At 45.3% G+C, this 17,437-nt stretch overlaps 1 protein-coding gene across 7 annotated transcripts; it reads right to left on the bottom strand.

The window, feature by feature from the left end:
* Window positions 1-4,423: 4,423 nt before the first annotated feature.
* Window positions 4,424-15,549, bottom strand: ELAC1 (elaC ribonuclease Z 1). 7 transcript variants are annotated; one of them, XM_053289205.1, is made up of 6 exons: window positions 15,406-15,549; window positions 13,501-13,651; window positions 11,717-11,840; window positions 11,002-11,181; window positions 8,911-9,378; window positions 4,424-5,449 (listed from the first exon to the last, which is right to left on the bottom strand). In XM_053289205.1, the coding sequence occupies exons 4-6, from the start codon at window positions 11,156-11,158 to the stop codon at window positions 4,980-4,982; spliced, it is 1,095 nt and encodes a 364-aa protein (XP_053145180.1). In that variant the 5' UTR covers window positions 11,159-11,181; window positions 11,717-11,840; window positions 13,501-13,651; window positions 15,406-15,549; the 3' UTR covers window positions 4,424-4,979. The 7 variants fall into 7 exon arrangements, with proteins under 7 accessions (XP_053145180.1, XP_053145175.1, XP_053145176.1 ...); XM_053289200.1 differs by lacking the exon at window positions 11,717-11,840; XM_053289201.1 differs by lacking the exons at window positions 11,717-11,840; window positions 15,406-15,549 and adding an exon at window positions 15,014-15,215.
* Between the last annotated feature and the right edge of the window lie 1,888 nt (window positions 15,550-17,437).

The following is a 17,437-nucleotide window of genomic DNA, read 5'->3' as shown; positions in this document are numbered from 1 at the left end:
CCATGTTGTTTTCTTAGAATACAGGAGGGGTTGTGCCTTCGACACTGACTCAAAGGCACAACTTGACCTTCATAGTGTAGTGACTAAGAGCCTGGCCTATGAATGAGAAGGTTCACCGTTCAGATTTTGCCCTTGCCATGAACTCATTAGCGGCCTTAGGGAAACTCAGCCCCATACACCTGTCTGCAGTCGGGAGGTGGTGAATGCCAGACTAGATGCTCAGAGCAACCTTGTGTTTCTTAGACACATGCTTGCCCCATTTGCCTATAAAGGTGTGGCGGAGTCTACTTTTTTGCAGGGCCTTACTGCTTTCCCATGCTAACTGAAAGCCCAGTGGTTTATATCCCACATTTCCTTTCCAACAAGAACAACTCAGGGTGGCTAACAAGAGATATGCAATATCAATCAGTTGAAAACAAGCCCATGGAAAGGTCTTTCCCTCCTATGCAGAGTGGCTGATTGTTGCTGGAATGTGAGAAGGAAGGAGCTACTGGCGGACAGGGGCGGGGGGCCTTTGGGTTGGCCACTGGAAAAGGCCTTCGCCCTCTCCTCTCCCGTTCTCTCCACCAACTTGCAGAGTTATTGGAAAGGGGCCATGCAGGCTGATGGAAAGGTGATCAGGTTACCTTTCATCAGAATGGGTTGGCCTTGGTAGAGGTTGACCTTACACCAAGTCAAGCTATTGGTCCATCTAGCTGAGTATTGTCTCCTCGGACTGGCAGCAGTTCTCCAGAGAAACTTTCAGGCAGGAGTCTTGCCCAGGAATTGTAGCAGCAGTGGAGAAACACTGAATGCCATGATGTCACAGCATGCATTTCTTCTACTAACACTACTACCCACTATGTTGTAGGTTAATGGCAGCCACACAGCCACCGGCGGGGGCGTAACTACCATTAGGGGAGGCAGTCGTCTTGGGGCCCCACTGCCTCTTGGGGCCCCACTGCCTCGAGGGGCCCGCCAGAGGCACATCACATGACTCCCCACCCGCCCATGTTGCAACCCCTATGAATTATGTTGAGTCTCTTGGAGATCGGCAGGAGCAGAGAGTAAAAAAACTAGATTCAATGTGAACTGGATACTCAGCGTATCCATAACGGGGATGTGAGTGTGAGTGCACTATTTATTGTGAAGTGTGTTTGTGTGTGTATATCAATGAGGGGCCCATTTTAAAATCTTGTCTCTGGGCCCCCTCCAACCTTGCTACGCCCCTGGCCACCAGAATGCCTAATTAAACCCCAAGAGTATACTCAAAATACTTCCAATTCTTCTCTGCTGCTACATATTGTAGAGCACTGGCTGTGGTAGAAAAGCTTGTTCAGCACTCCTCACTTTCTCACAGAGGAATCCCAGAGAAGATTTGGAGTAATGCCATGCCCGCCCCCCGCCCCAGCAAAGTTTTCAATATGAATACCACTAAAGTAGATTAGACAACTCCGGCAAAGAGAAGGTTGTGCTTTTTCAAATAATTCACCTTTCTGCTCCCTGCACTTCCCACTTTGTGTGGAATCTCTTTGAATACAGCCGAAGGGTGGAGCCTCCCTACAAAAATACAGCTACTTTCTAGAGGTAAAGCATGTTCCTTGCCACCCAGTCCAGTCTCAAATCCTGCCTCCAGTGGGTCAGAAAATAGAGGGCCTCATTGCAGATAAGGGGTTTTCTAATTGCTGAGAAATTTGGATTTCTCAGCCCAGAATTCCAGACCCGCCAAGCATAAAAGCACTTCCTTGTCAATTGCTTGAAAATAAACCAGGAGCCAGATTGCAAGGAGAAAGTGTGGAACTCTTCATGCTTAGTTACAGGAAATCTTCCTTGGCTCAGGAGGACATTGAACCAGAGGAAACCCAGGGTGACTTGAGTCAGTCGATGCTATTTAAGGTGGAATGCATGCAGCTGGAATTTGCAATCCAAACACACCCTGTTTTGTTGGACACGGGAACGATGCCGCCTTCATACTTACTGTGTGTGCCAAGTTTAAAATTAGATCAAGGACATCTGAGCAGGGATGGGATCTTGGGAGAGGCAGAAGTATTTTTAAACTCTGGATACATTTGGATGCACACACACACAAAAAAAACCAAAGGGGGAAATGAGTGGTCTCATTTCATGGTATCATAGAAGCTACAGAGAAGAATACATAACATTTCACAAGCATTCAGATCCCAAAGTTTTCGCTGTGGCAGCACCAAGACTGCATTGCCCATGATGGAACAGTAAAACATCTATGCTTGGTAACCGACAGAGTTGTCCAGGGGTGCCTTACAGACCCTATGACTACCCCAAGTAAACTTCAGAACCGCCCTCCATCCTGCTTTATCATTGGCTCTTGTGCAATACTGTTTGATTGTCTCCAGAAACAATCTCCCAACTGGAGTTGAATCAATTAAGTCATATTATTCAGTGGTGGAACAGAGACTATGCTCAGCCACTTCAGAACAAGGTCATCTTTCATTGCGCAAGTCTTAGATGGAATCCTTACTGCTAACCAGGCATCAGATTAGAGATGCAGCTCCTGATAGCATCAATTTGTAACACCAGCAACCCAATTGACCACTAGGGTTAGAGACAGTGAGCAAGGGAATCCCCTCTTCAACCACACTTTCTCTACTCTGCGTCTCCTTTGATAGACTGATAATCTCAGGTTTCACTCTCTCACCCGACAGACTTCCTCTTCCTCCTTCCCTTCCTGATGTAGCAAGCAGCTAGGCATGTAGGCCTTTCCTATCTCCCTGATGTATTTCCTAAATAGTGAGAACTCCAAGTCTCCAGACAATACTAATTAGCAGTGCTCTCCTTATATGTGCACTTCCACTGAGGGTGGTGTAGATACATGATCTCCCCTCCAAATTTCTAACACTTATCACTGAGTGCACATAAGAACATAAGAAGCCGCCTTATGCCAAGTCAGATCCTTGGCCCATCTAGCTCCGTGTTATCTCTACACTGACTGGCAACAGCTCTCCAAGGTTTCAGGCAGGAGTTCTTCTAAGCCCTACCTGGAGATGCTGCCAGGGATTGAACCTGGGACTTTCTGCAGGCTAAGTAGATGCTCCACCACTGAGCTATGGCATAGTGTTGCGATCATTGTTCCGCTCTATTCTGCACTGGTCAAACCTCCCTGGGAATATTGTTCTGGGCACTACATTGTAAGGTATGTATTTATTATTTATTATATTTTTATAAAGGTAAAGTTGTGCCCTTGAGTCAGTGTTGACTCCTGGCAACCAGAGAGCCCTGTGGTTGTCTTTGGTAGAATACAAGAGGGCTTTACCATTACCGCCTCCTGTGCAGTGTTGGATGATGCCTTTCAGCACTTTCCTATATCACTGCTGCCCAATATAGGTGTTTCCCATATGCCGCCCCAAATTTGTATTCCTGGGCACTTTACTACAATATAAAAGAAATTAAAACAAAAATCAAAATATTAACAATGTAAAACCACAATTGTAGTTAAAAAGCTTGGATCCATAACAGACGCGGGGATGTGTGTGTGTTGGGGCTGCGAGGTGCAGCCCCTGAGGGGCGGTGGCCCTGGTTATTTGAACCTGGTCACCCAAAGGCGGCTTCACCCCTGGAAAGATGGCAACAAAGATGTTGAGGGATCTGGAAACAGAGTTCTATCATAGTTCTATGATGAACAATGGAAGGAGCTGGATAGGTTTAGTTGAGAGAAGAGAAGACTAAGGGGAGATATGAGAGCCAGCTTCAAAAATCAGAAGGGATGTTCTAGAGGAGGAGCAGATTTGTTCACTGTTGCTTCTGAGGGCAAAACTAGAACCAATCGGTTGAAATGTCAAGGAATCGGCTTCAGGCCATATTAGGATGAATTTCCTGTTAGAGCTGGGGTGTCCAACCTCGGCCCTCCAATTGTTGTTGAACCACAACTCTCATCATTCATAGCCACAGAGGCCAATAATCAGGGATGATGGGAGTTGTAGGTCAACAACTTCAGGAAGACTGAGGCTGGACATCCCTGTGTTAGACAATGGAACAGTCTGCCACATGCATGGTGGGCTCTCCTTCACTAGAAGTTTTCAAAAAGAGGCTGTCAGGGATGCGGTAGCAAGTTTCTTACACTGAGCAGAGGGTTGGATTAGAAGATCTCTAAGGTTCCTTCCAACTCTAATATCCTATGCTTCACTTCAAAATATGGCCACCCCAAATAATTGCATGGGCTACTTGTGCAGTTGGCTGGTCTGATGATCAATTATTTCTTCCATTGCTGAAAAACTTCGTAGACCTCAAAAAACATAGTTGTACCTATCTTGTGGCCTTTTACTGAATAATATGTGCAGAATATTCATATAAGCCAAAGAGGGGCTTTTATTTTTTTTTTAGTATACATATAAAATATGTATACTATAAAATAAAACAGTATACATATAAAATAAATTGTATCAACAACAGAAGTAACCCACAAGCTCTCTGGCATAAATATAAATCCTTTATTAGTTTGCATTTTTAACATAAAGCCATTACATCCACCTAGAAAATGCTGACTGTTCAAACTCAGTTATGATAATACCTCTTTTAACACCCTTGGCACACCCTTAACTTTAAGAGGCCAAAACCCTCAGCTAAACAAACGCATCCCAATTCTAAACATGTTTACTCAAAAGTTAGTCATCCTGGTTTCAGTGGGGCTTTCTCCCACGTAAGTGAATAAAAAACTACAGCCTTAATTCCAATCTGATTGATTAATGTGCACTTGAAGTTGATTTGAGGGTTAAGCTTAAAAGGTACCTCTTCTTTTGATGTCTAGGGAACACCTTCAATCATTGTTGACATTATTAAGGAATTAAAGGTGTATTGTGTTGTGCAGAACTGGATGCTAAGAAAGGAAGTTCAAAGCCCATTAAGACCAAAGGGTCCTTAACCAACCCACTTCAACTGGGCCTTATGAAACTAATCTGAAAGCTTGCTACGGCTGTAGATTTAATATATCCAACAAGTTAACTTCTTCCATATGTAGGCAGGTAGCATTATCTTTGTTTTTTAATTGGAATATCTATTGTCATAAAATCCTCCGCTAATACTACTTCTTGCCCGTCCAACACCAACTCTGCTTGCCTCTTCAGTTCCATTACATCCACATCTCCTTCACCGATCTGAGTAGCTGGCTTATACCTCTGACTGAAGTGAGACAAAACCAGCTTCTTAGCTTTACACAACTTCGCGAACTCTGCGGCCATTTTTGGAGTGCTGTGACCATGCTCCTTGGCTTTGTCTGCTTGAGTGTCATCCAATGTGGCTTCATGAACCAACAAATCTGCTTCGTGACAAAGCATCGCTGCTCCTCCACCAACAACACCAGAACAATCTCCTAAAATGCAAATTTTCCTTCCAGGGAGAGGGTTTTCTAGGACATCCGATGGAGAAATTGTGGTCCCGTTTTCTAGAACAATTGTAGAGCCATCTTTCAGTTGACCATATAAAGGGCCTGGTTGAACTCCTAGAAGTTAAAGCACAGGTACAAATTACTTTTCAATAGGTAGCCATGCTGAAACTGAATGCAGACCCAAAAACCAGTCAATGAGGTTTCTTGAGAGAACCAGAACTGAAGGTAAAATCTCTTGGTTGCCTTGAGTCTGAACTGAATGCCTAAACACAAGTAGTAACCAGTTCAACAGATTATTGAACCAATAATCAGGCCCTCAGCCTGGTATAGTGGTTAGTGTCATAAAAACACTGGCTAACTTTCTGACTAACAAAGCCCCAATGTGGCAGGAGAGTTCCAAGTCTAATGTGTGTGGTGCTAGCATGTGTTGAATCTCAACAACCTCCACTTCCTCCAGGAACCCTCTGTGTCAGCTGAAAACATGTCCCCGGGGGCTGTGTGATCCTCAGGGACATGTTTTCAGGTTGTACAGAGGGCTTCCTTGGGGAAGGAAAGATTGCTGAAATTTCCCCTCACCACTGAGCCAGCAATGGAGCAGAGTTAGTTAAACGTTTCAGAAGTACCAGTGCTTCTCCCATCGCACTGATGTTCCATTTGCCATGGTGTCAGTTATTGATCTTCCTTTTTCCATCAAAAGAGGTGTGTTCTGCTTTGAAATGGTTTAGAAAAAGGAACACTGCTCTTAACTTCCATGAGCAATTCATGGGGTTTCAGATTAGGTCACCCTAATCTTTCAAGGAAGAATAGCTGCAGATGTCTGTAATTGCAAAAGGACAGGAAGTATATAGCCAACTTAAGGACTAATTGGTTTAACGAGCATGTGCTTGGATAGCCAACTGTCTACTTTATTGCACAAAAGAGGCAGATGATTCAAAAACATTTGCGCCAATAAAATCAGCTCATTGCTAAAATGCCACGGTACTCTCTTTTATTGAGAAAAGGAAGCACCACATGCTCGGAAAGATATTAGTCATTGGTTCACTCAAGTGTGACATCAGTACTCATGACATCATCAAGGTGCTGTGAGAATTTTATTCTAAGGGTTGACAAGCTTGGATCCCCAGGGGTGGCTGGATTATAGCACCCAACAACCCCAGCCATGATGGCCAAAGACCACTGTGGCTAGAGATGATCGGCGTTGGAGTCCAACGAGCTCTGGGGACCCACATTTGAGAACCCTCAGATTAATCCCAATTCATTCAGTGCAGTGAGCCTTCAGATCAAATCTCTCTCTGCTATGAATCAACTAGGTGGCCTTAGGCAAGTCATTTTTTAATCAGACCCACAATCCGTAATACAATTACAGGATCGTTGTAAGGATTTACTGAATGTTGCAAGACATTTGGATCAGTCTAGATCAGGATTTCTTAACCTTGGGCCCCCAGATGTTGTTTGACTACAACTCCCAGAATCCCCAGCCACAAAGGTCATGTCTGGGGATTCTGGGAGTTTTAGTCCAACAACATCTGGGGGCCCAAGGTTAAGAAACCCTGGTCTACAGCACCATACAAATGCTAGATATCTTTTAAATTATTATTAATTTAAAAATACAAATTTGATTACTGAAGATACGCATTACTGTCCTTTACAAGTTGGAGGGGACGACCAAATGTAGTGCCTATGGAACCCAATTCACATGTTCAACAGTCGTATGAGTGTACAATTGACACAGGATACATCTGTACACAGGCACAGTTATTCGCATACTATGTTGAACACCGATACAGCAGTACATTTCTGTACCATGCATTTGAGAGCCTGTACCCAGGTTCACTTTTAAAATGAACACAGGTAGTAATTCACACAAACAAATATACGAGTGTGCAAACATATGTACAGTTGTACAACATAGTGCCTGAATAGTTCTGTTACGGAACTGTGGTACTTCCTGAACAACCAAGGCAAAAGACATGCGTGTTGCTCTTAATGTTTGAAAGCTACATTTCAATATTGTTTTAGAAATATTTCCTAGAGAATGTTCTCATTAAATACATCACTTTGAGTTCCTAGTTTTAGAAAAAAAGGCCATAGTGCATATACATCTAATAAATGGTACATAAATAAATCTATGATAATGTACAAGTTTCCCAACAGGAAGTACCCCTGGGGTACTTGATAGGCTCCCAGTGGGTACTCAGAGCCCACCTGCCTCCGCCCACTGCAGATCAGCACACCCTCCCCTCAGCCTGACTGACAGGTTTCAGGAAATGAACACAGAGTCACCTTAAGTGGTGCAGTAGGGAAGAAGTGGCTAACAAAGAGCAGGTTACCGGTTAAAATCCCCGCTGGTACTATATTGGGCAGCAGCGATATAGGAAGATGCTGAAAAGGCATCATCTCATACTGCACGGGAGGAGGCAATGGTAAACCCCTCCTGTATTCTACCAAAGAAAACCAAAGGGCTCTGTGGGCGCCCTGAGTCGAAATCAACTTGATGGCATACTTTACCTTTACTCTCGATAACATCAACAGGACAGGTAGACTTGTCCTATTAATCCAAATAGATTTATTTTGAGAAAACCTAGCGTGGATGTGAGCCAATGACTGTAGTAGCCTGTCTCCCTAACTGCAACACGTGTCTGTGTGCGTACACAAACACACACACACAAAATGTTAGTTATGAGAAACATCACTAGCTTACATCCAGATTAGGTGACTCATGAGCAGTCTTACTGAAATAAATGGGCCAAATGTATCTGTCCTATTAATTTCAAAGGGAGTACTCATGAGCAACCTCGTCTGGATGTAAGCCACTGACTGAAGTAGCCTGAAATCATCACTGTAACATTTAAATTTGTGCATGTATGCATGCATGCGTGTACGCGCGCACACGCACACACACACACACACACACACACTCTCTCTCTCTCTCTCTGGGGTATGTGAGTTGAAGGTTTGCAACACAAGGAGGAGGTGTTGAAGGAGGTCTCACGATCGGCAAGAAGCGGGTGAAGGGAGCCTAGCCCGCTTTTTGCCGATCGTCTTCTGCCATGGGAGCTGCACGGCTCCCGGCAGGCAAACCTCCCAAAGTACCCCTCCCCTTAACCCCTCCCCAAGTACCCTGCTCCATTAACCTCGGCTTTCTGATCGTGTATTGCACAGTGTGGCTCCGCATCGCGGCAACATACAAGGAGACCCCCGCCGGGAGGCTGAAACAATCCTCCTGGTCCTGGGGGTCTCTTCGGGATGCCCCGTGCGCTTGCACTTGGGCCGGGCCTCCTGGAACCTCTGGAGGCCATGCAGCCCCCAATCCCCACAGCCCCCGCCGGCTCCGTGACGGAGCCAGCAGTCGTGTGGGCGGCCAATCTGCAGGGAGAGCAGGCTAAGCCCGCTCTTCCCGCTAACCCTTTTCAGGTGAGTCTCACTGATCGCGAGACTCGCCTCACTGAATACACTTGTTAAAGGAAATTGGGAACTGCTGATATGGCACATTCAACAAAATTCAGCGTAGCGACAGGACAGTTTTCATAAATGTCGAATAGGTACTGACTCTTCCCCTAGTTCTGACTTATTACCAAGTTCTTTCAGCTTCTGGACATTCAGTCTGCCAGCTCGTGGCTTCTCCTCCACTAGAAATCCAAAGGAAGGTATGCGGTGAAATAATCTGAATGCCTTCATCACAAACTGTTCATTGTCCACCAAGGTGTAGGAGTCTTCTACAGGGTCCAGACAAATAGTATTTCCTTGCAGCTTTTCAGGCGAGACCTCATCTCTGTCCACAAAAGACTGTTCTTTCCGTTCTTCGTCAGGGCACTGATCCAGCGTCGGCACCAGCTCATGGACAACGTAAGGGAAAAGAAGCTGCGAGTGGGAGAGCTCCATAGTTCTCCAGAGGAAGCTCCTGAGGCCAAGTGGTCCGTAAATTTCAACTGGTGGCTTGTTTGTAGCAGGACTACTCTGAAGACTGATTGTGCACAGAAGCCCCGGGAGGCCAAAGAAATGGTCCCCGTGAAGATGAGTTATGAAGATTTTGGTAATTCTACCTAAGACAGGGATAAAATATACTTGAGCTGAAGGATTTCAGAATACAAGCTGCATTTAAAGAAAATGCAGATTCACACCAAAGGAAAAAACAGCTAGACAAAAACTCACATTCAAATTCCAGTAAAACCACAAAGTTCATTTGGGAGAGCAATTCGCTTATCTTTCATCTGAACTTCCCTTACAGATTTGTTGAAAGAGTACATGATTTAAATGTTGCAAAGCATATGGCACACCAAAAAGGTTATAGTAATGACCAAAAGGAGCTGAAATTAACCTAAGTGGGAAATCTTCGATTGGATCAAACATTTTATAAAAATATTTTAAAGCAGTTTGGGTGGGACTCCCTTTAATTAAAAAGAAAGAAACCAGAGTGGCAACACTGGCAGCAGAGGGAGGGATAAACAGTCCCACCACATCATCTTCCAGATCTAAACAAATGCATAGAAGTTGGGGGGATCCTTTTTGTTGTAATTGTTAAGCAACAAGAAGACAGAAGGCCTATTCACATGTTATGTTCAACACTCATACAACAAATGTACCATGTACACAGGTACAGTCATTAACATGTTGTGCGGAATGCAGGAACAGTATACTTCCTATCGATACCATGCATGTGAAGGGTCTGTATCCAAGTTCACTTTTAAAATGAACAAAGGTACAGTCATTCACACAAACATGTGTATGTGTGTACAGACATCTGTGCACTCGTACAGCATAAAGTCTGAATCGGGCTGCTCTTGAAGATCTACTGCAAAACACCCAGAGATCTACTAGTAGATCCAGATTTACCTTCTACCCACCCCGGCATTAGAGTACTATTTCCCAGCCTTTTATTTTTGCTTGAGGCACAATTTAAGAAAGAAAAAAGCTTGAGGCACACTACCCTTTTGCCAGACACACCCACCCTTTTGCCTCCCAAAACACAACACACTTTTTCTGTTTTTTGCACACTGGCAACGTCACGGCACAATTTTTTAAAAATCTATTTGTTATGCACTAGGAGAGACGGGTCCCTCCCAGTGCATCACTGGGCAAGTTATCTGCAAAGCCAGGAAGTTTAAATTCCCCACTTTTTGAGCTGACTCACTCCCCTTATGCACTAGGACAGATGGGTCCCTCCAGATGCATTATGGGGTGAGTGACCTAAAAAATGGGGAATTGAAACTTCCCACTTTTGGCGGTGACTCCGAGCATCAGCATGGTACACTGGCCAGTGTGCTGTGGCCCACTTGGTCTGTGGCACAGCTCATTGGCCAGTGTGCCATGCTGATGCCATGGCATACTGGTTGGGAAACGCTTCATGAGAGGAGGGTTTCCCAACCTGTGGTACTCCAGATGTTGGTGAACTACAACTCCCATCATCCCCAGCCACAATAAATTGTAACTGGGGATGACGGGCGTTGCAGTTTAGATTGTGAGCCCTTTGGGGACAGGGGACAATCTTATTTATTATTCATTGTTCTATGTAAATCTCTGAGAACTTTGGCTGAAGAGCAGGATGTAGATATTCATAGTAGTTGTAGTTCACCAGCATCTGGAATAGCACAGGTTGGGAACGCCTGCATTAGAGGATAGAGAGATAGGACAAAAGGCAGCAGGGGAAAAGGGATGTCAAGACTGACCTGCTTTCAGATGGCTTTTCATGAACTGGGTCTGTGTCCCCTCGCCACAATCAAACAGCCAGCATTCTCCTTCAAACCGGACCACTGTAGCAGAGGCTCCTCTGGTTGGAGAGGGATATGCAGCACCCGTTCCCAGAAAAGTTACATCCATCGACATCTCCCCTCAAATCAATGCATCAACTAAGAGAGACAAGAACATGTGCAAGTTGATTTATAGGGTGCCCTCTCTCACCAACTGTCAAACGGTGTGTGTGTGTGTGTGTGTGTGTGTGTGTGTGTATTTGGACATCAAGATTGATTGATTGATTGATTGATTGATTGATTGATTGATTGATTTATTTATTTGACATATTTATTTACCACCCCAAACTCACGAATCTGGCAAGACTAAATTACTGGCAAGATGTACTGGCAAGACCAAATCACACTTTAAGACAATGTCCCTGGGCCAATGTTTGTTATTCGGTTGTAAGGTATTGGGAGCGACGGAAAGGCAGCATAGAAAAAATGGAAATTAAAAAAGGTCTTCCCTAACCACTTTCACTTCAGCAGTCTTCACAAGTAGTGCTTACATTTATTTATTATGCATTCCATGCTACAACGGCTAGAGCATATTTTTCATTTCAGTACAGGTACCAAATTTTCAACCAGGCACTGTTAATTGCGCCTTCTGGGAAAGCTTGATGGACTGGCATTACCAGACAAGAATGTTTACCTCTGTGTAGTGAAAAGCTTTCCCCTTCCGATTTCCACACATCAAGCTGCTCTTGAAGGCACAGCTACAGTAGCCAATTAAGAAATTGACAATCTTCAATTTCAGAGTACTCCTTTTCTTCCCCCTGAGCATCAATAACATCCAGAAGATAGGCATTTCTAGGAACATAGGAAGCTACCTTCTACCAAGGCAGACCCACTGGTCCATCTAGCTCAGTACTGTCTACACAGACTGGCAGTGGCTTTTCCAAGGTGACAGGCAGGAGTCTCTCTCACTGCACTTCACAGTACTTGTTGCAACCAGATCACCTTATCGCTCTCTTTAAGGAGAAAAAGTCCCTTTCCATTTATGGGAAACAAGGTGGCGCTTATACCACCAAGTACTACCACTTAATGCGGCTAAGCCATGGCTCCCAGAGGACCAGCAAGAGTGCCCTAAAATCACCTGCAAACAGAAAGCTAGTGAGCTAGGTAAAACATTCAGGGAAACCCACTCACATTTCTTAAAAGAGTGTGTGGTAGCCAAAAGAGTGTGGCAGGGAGTAAGCAAGCTGTTAGAGTGGCCTGATTTGGAAAAACAGAAGAAGAACTAACTTGGGAATAACTAACCTTGGGTTTGAGCGATAGAACCTCCTTTCGAGGTCCCAGAAAGAAACCTTCAAGGAAACGGGATGGAACGGGTGCCCTCATACTAGGGAATTGGAAAGTTCCCCTTCTCGTAATCAGATTAGTAAACCTGTATGTCATGTATGCAATACTCCTGCATAGGAATAAGGAGGGAAGACACGACCAAGAGGTTCGCGCAGATGAGACCGTAAATCTCTTCTGGAAAAGTTTGTATGGTTATGTGCAAAAAGACAAGAGTATCTCTTCTAAACAGCAATGGGACAAATTGTGGAAATGGACGTCGGACGTAACCCCCCCAATTACCTGATGTGCCTTGAAATCCCCCACCCCCGAGTTACAGTACTACCTGTATATACTTCATAACCTTGTGGGTTTCCAAATCCTTGTGTGTAAATCTTTGTAGATATATGATGTACAAACAATCACTTTGTATATAAATTGTGCTTTGGCAACGTACTGTATGCTTTGGTAGTTTGTTGGTTCAATAAAAAAATCTTGTCCTATAAAAAAAAAAAACCTTGTCCTATCTTGGAGGAAACTTGCAGCCTTCTGCTCTTCCCAGAGCCGCCCCATTTCCTGAAGGAAATATCTTACCCTACTCACATATAGTCTCCCATTCAAATGCAAACAAAGGCGGACTCTGCTAAGCAAGGGGCAAAATCCCCTGCTAACTGAGCTAACTCACCACTTTTAAGAGTAGTGATTATCTTTATTTAGCAGCGGGAGAGCAACTGGCCCTATCGATCCCCAACACAGCATTCCTCCAGTGGCTGTTGCTGGTGTCTATCTTAATTTTCTTTTTTTGACTGTGAGCCCTTTGGGGACAGGAAACCTCTCTCTCTCTCTCTCTCTCTCTCTCTCTCTCTGTAAACCACTTTGGGAACTTTTGTTGAAAAGGTAAAGATAAAGTGTTCCATCAAGTCGATTTCGACTCCTGGCACCCACAGAGCCCTGTGGTTTTCTTGGTAGAATACAGGAGGGGTTTACCATTGCCTCCTCCCGTGCAGCATGAGATGATGCCTTTCAGCATCTTCCTACATCGTTGCTGCCCAATATAGTAGCAGTGGGGATTCGAACCAGCAACCTTCTGCTTGTTAGTCAAGCATTTCCCCACTGCACTATTAGGTGGCATATCAATATTCTTCTATTCATATTCACCGTAAAGAGGATAATCCATGCTTGCTACCACAAGACCATCTCTCCTCCCATTTCTAGTTTAACAGGATTCAGATCAAAACTGTTACTTGGAGTTCCACACTTATTTGTCTTCGGATATTCTTTGCCGGTGCACTTCTCTCACACACACAGTCTGTAAGCAAAGACTTAGTTAAGTTTTCACACTGCACAATTACTTCCCAAACTAAGATTGTAGACTTCTCATTAAGGCTTAGAAGTGGGTTCCCAACTCCTCCTTGTTCGCAGAGCCAAGAACCAATTTCTGTCTCATGAACGAGTTGGAGTTTAGGAACCTAGAAAGTTGCCGTATACCGAGTCAGACCATAGGTCCATCTCACTCAGTATTGTCTACTCTACACAGACTGGCAGTAGCTTCTCTAAGGTTGCAGGTAGGAGTCTCTCTCTCAGCTCTATCTTGGAGATGCCAGGGAGGGAACTTGGTACCTAGATGTTCTTCCCAGAGCAGCTCCATCCCCTGAGGGGAATATCTTACAGCGTTCCTTACAGTGCTCACACTTCTAGTCTCCCATTCATATGTAACAAGGGCAGACCCTGCTTAGCTAAGGGGAGAAGTCATGTTTGCTACCACAAGACCAGCTCTCAGCCAGGGCTTTCCAACACTGGATCCCCAGATGTTGTTGGACTACAACTCCCATCATCCCCAGCAAAAAGCCAGTGTGATAAGCTGTAGCCCAACATCTAGGGGCCCAAGTTTGGAAACCCCTGATCTAGGCAAAATACCGTTCTTGAAGTCAGAGGGTCTCAAATTTGGTTACCCGGATGTTGGACTACCGTCTCCCATCATGACTGGGGATGACGGCAATTGTAGTTCAACATCATCTGGGGAACCCGGTTTGAGAACTCCTGTCTTAAGACCTTCCTTTCTCTCACATTCAGCCAAATAAGATGGTAGAACAGGCGGCACTACTTAACATCGCAAGTGAGAGAATCGCAATTTAATTTAAATACATGTTCAAAACTCCTCCCCAACAAGTGGGGGGTTAGCTGGCTATTTGCAGGGAACATGGGGTGGCATGCAAAGCCGATAAGGGAGAGCTGATCTTGTGGTAGCAAACATGAATTGTCCCCTTTGATAAGCAGGGTCTGCCCTGGTTTGCATTTGAATGGGAGACTACATGTGAGCCCTGTAAGGTGGGGATGGGGCCGCTCTGGGAAGAGCAACTGCATGCTTGCATGCAGAAGGTTCCAACTCCGCCGCCCCCCCAGCTTCTCCAAGATAGGGCTGAGAGGGATTCCTGCCTGCAACCTTGGAGAAGCCGCTGCCAGTCTGTGTGGACAGTACTGAGCTTGATGGACCAATGGTCTGACTCAGTATATGGCAGCTTCCTGTGTTCCTGTTCCTCCTACTCCTCCTCTTGTAGCCTGAAGCGATCCAAGCCACAACTTCCCTCCACGGCAAGCACGCGTGGTCCCCCCACCTCAGTTGATACTGAAGTCCTGTGGACCCGGTGAGCAACCTTTCCTTGGATTGTACCTCTTGGTGCTGCAGGGCGAGGCTTGGAGTTCTGAATGCGTTCCCCGGGGGGGGGGGCGGGGAAGACTCGCTTGTCAAAAATCAGCATTGCAGGGGACAAGGGCTGCCTTCACTTTCTCCCGGGCGTGCTTATTTCGCAGTATTATGCAATCAATGTCATGCTCATTTTGCCGTTTGGATTCCCCCTCCATATGGAAACTTTCCAAGATGCAACACACACACCCCCTTGCAGCGTGGTACAATCCATCAACATGTGATTCTACTGTAGACTGTAACAACAAGGGAGCGGAGCCGTGCGATTGTATCCTCTTTGCTACTTAGCGGGATCTCCCGCGGCAGCTTTGTGTCGTCATGTCCCAGCTACCAGGGGTTAAGAATTACAAAAATAATACCTCTCTCCTGCTCGGCAGTCAACCTAGCGACCTGGAAGCCGAGTTTCCTTGACCCTAACTTAATCTTCCACGCTGCAGCAAGGATAAGAGGCGCTACTGCTAACTCTCACGGGCGACGTCGTCCTTTTGCGTGACTTCGCAGGCGCAGGAAGTGACCTTTGGGGATTTTTTATTTTTTATTTTTAAGAAAAAGGATCCAGGGTTCATCTTTCAGTGGGAGGAGCGAGCGAGCGCCCGCCCCCCGCCATCAGGAGCAAGATTAGAATTTGGAGAGAAAGTAACTGGAAATGGGGAAAGGGTTGCCACGTTTTCTCCCCGGCAGGGCTCTTCTGCCTTTACTGGCTGCAAGACACGTATAAAAGTTAACAGGTGCAGCTGCAAGTAGCAAAGAGGCACCTTTAAAAGTGGGGATTCTTTTGCTTTTAGCATGGGGAGAGCAACTTTCCTTATCCAGCCCCAGCAGCACAACATCCTTGCAGTGGCAGTCGCTGGTGTCTCCCTTGCGTTTCTTTTTAGACTGAGAGCCGTTTTGAGACCCGGAACCATCTTATTTATTTCTATGTGAACTAGAGGACAAGTCTATCAGTGGCTACTGCTAATTGGCGACTACTAATAGGCCACCTCCAGCCTCAGAGGAAGATGCCTCTAAATACCAGTTGCAAGGGAGCAACAGCAGTAGAGAGGACATGCCCTCACCTCTTGCCTGTGGATACCTTAGAGGCATCTGGTGGGCCACTGTGTGAAACAGGATGCTGGACTAGATATGACGCCGACTTATATACCGCTCTTCAACAAAATTCCCCAAGCAATTTACATAGAAAAATACATAAATAAGATGGTCCCCTGTCCCCAGAGGACTCACAATCTAAAAAGAAACATAAGGTACACACCAGCAACAGCCACTGGGGGGATGCTGTGCTGGGGTTGGATAGGGCCAGTTGCTCTCCCCCTGTTAAATATAAGAGAATCACTTTTAAATATGTCTCTTTGCTCAGTTAGCAGGGGTTAGATAGGCCTTGTCACCTTAAGAGGCACAGCAGGGAAATGCTTGACTAACAAGCAGAAGGTTGCCGGTTCAAATCCCCGCTGATACTATATCGGGCAGCAATATAGGAAAATGCTGAAAGGCATTGTCTCACACTGCGTGGGAGGAGGCAATGGTAAACCCCTCCTGTATTCTACCAAAGACAACCACAGGGCTCTGTGGGTGCCAGGAGTCGAAATCAACTTGACTGCACACTTTACCTTTACCTAGTTAGGCCATGGTCCTGATCCAACAGGATTGTTCTTGTGTTCTTAACTGCTTTGAGAACTTCTTTTGAAAAGTGGTATATAATATATGTAGTAGTAGCTGTCCCCCATGTGGAGGTGTACTGATGGTGGAAGCTGTGCCTGGTGCATTAGTCAGTTCAGCAGCTGAAGGCACAGATGATCTTCTCATCACTGTTGCAAAGGGTAGCCAGAGAAAGGAAAGGAGGGAGGAGGTAAAGCTGCCAGCTTTTATTTCCTGGAAGAATGCCTGTGCCATTAATAGAAGCATGGTGGGCAGAAAATGGGGTGGCAGGCAGGGATGTGAAGAAACCATCTGAGAAACTTCTCCGAATATATTTCTTGCAAAGAATCCTGAAATGATCTCCAATTTTTTCTCCTCAGGAAGCCTGGCTTATATCTAAATGTGCAGGCTGCTTTTTTTGCCCTAGATCAGGGGTTCCCAACCTGTGGTTCTCCAGATGTTGTTCAACTACAACTCCCATCATCCCCAGCCACAATTTATTGTACTGAGAATAAAATGATCCTACCGCCTCCCACAGGGATCACAATGCCCTCTTGGTGTGTTCTTTATTGAATAGGGGCAGGGAAAGACTCATAGTATTTGGGTCGTGGATGATTCAGACCAACAGGCCCCTGAATCTGCCATAAGGACAAAGACATTAGGATTATGCACCCTCGACTTCTTGTCTTTTTAATTAGGGATGTGCATGAAACAGATTTTGCATTTTGTTTCGAGCGCGAAACAAAACGCAGAAGGCCA

This window comes from Hemicordylus capensis, chromosome 2 (assembly GCF_027244095.1).
Source record: "Hemicordylus capensis ecotype Gifberg chromosome 2, rHemCap1.1.pri, whole genome shotgun sequence".
Classification (NCBI taxonomy): Eukaryota; Metazoa; Chordata; class Lepidosauria; order Squamata; family Cordylidae; genus Hemicordylus; species Hemicordylus capensis.
This window is presented reverse-complemented; position numbering and strand designations above follow the sequence as displayed.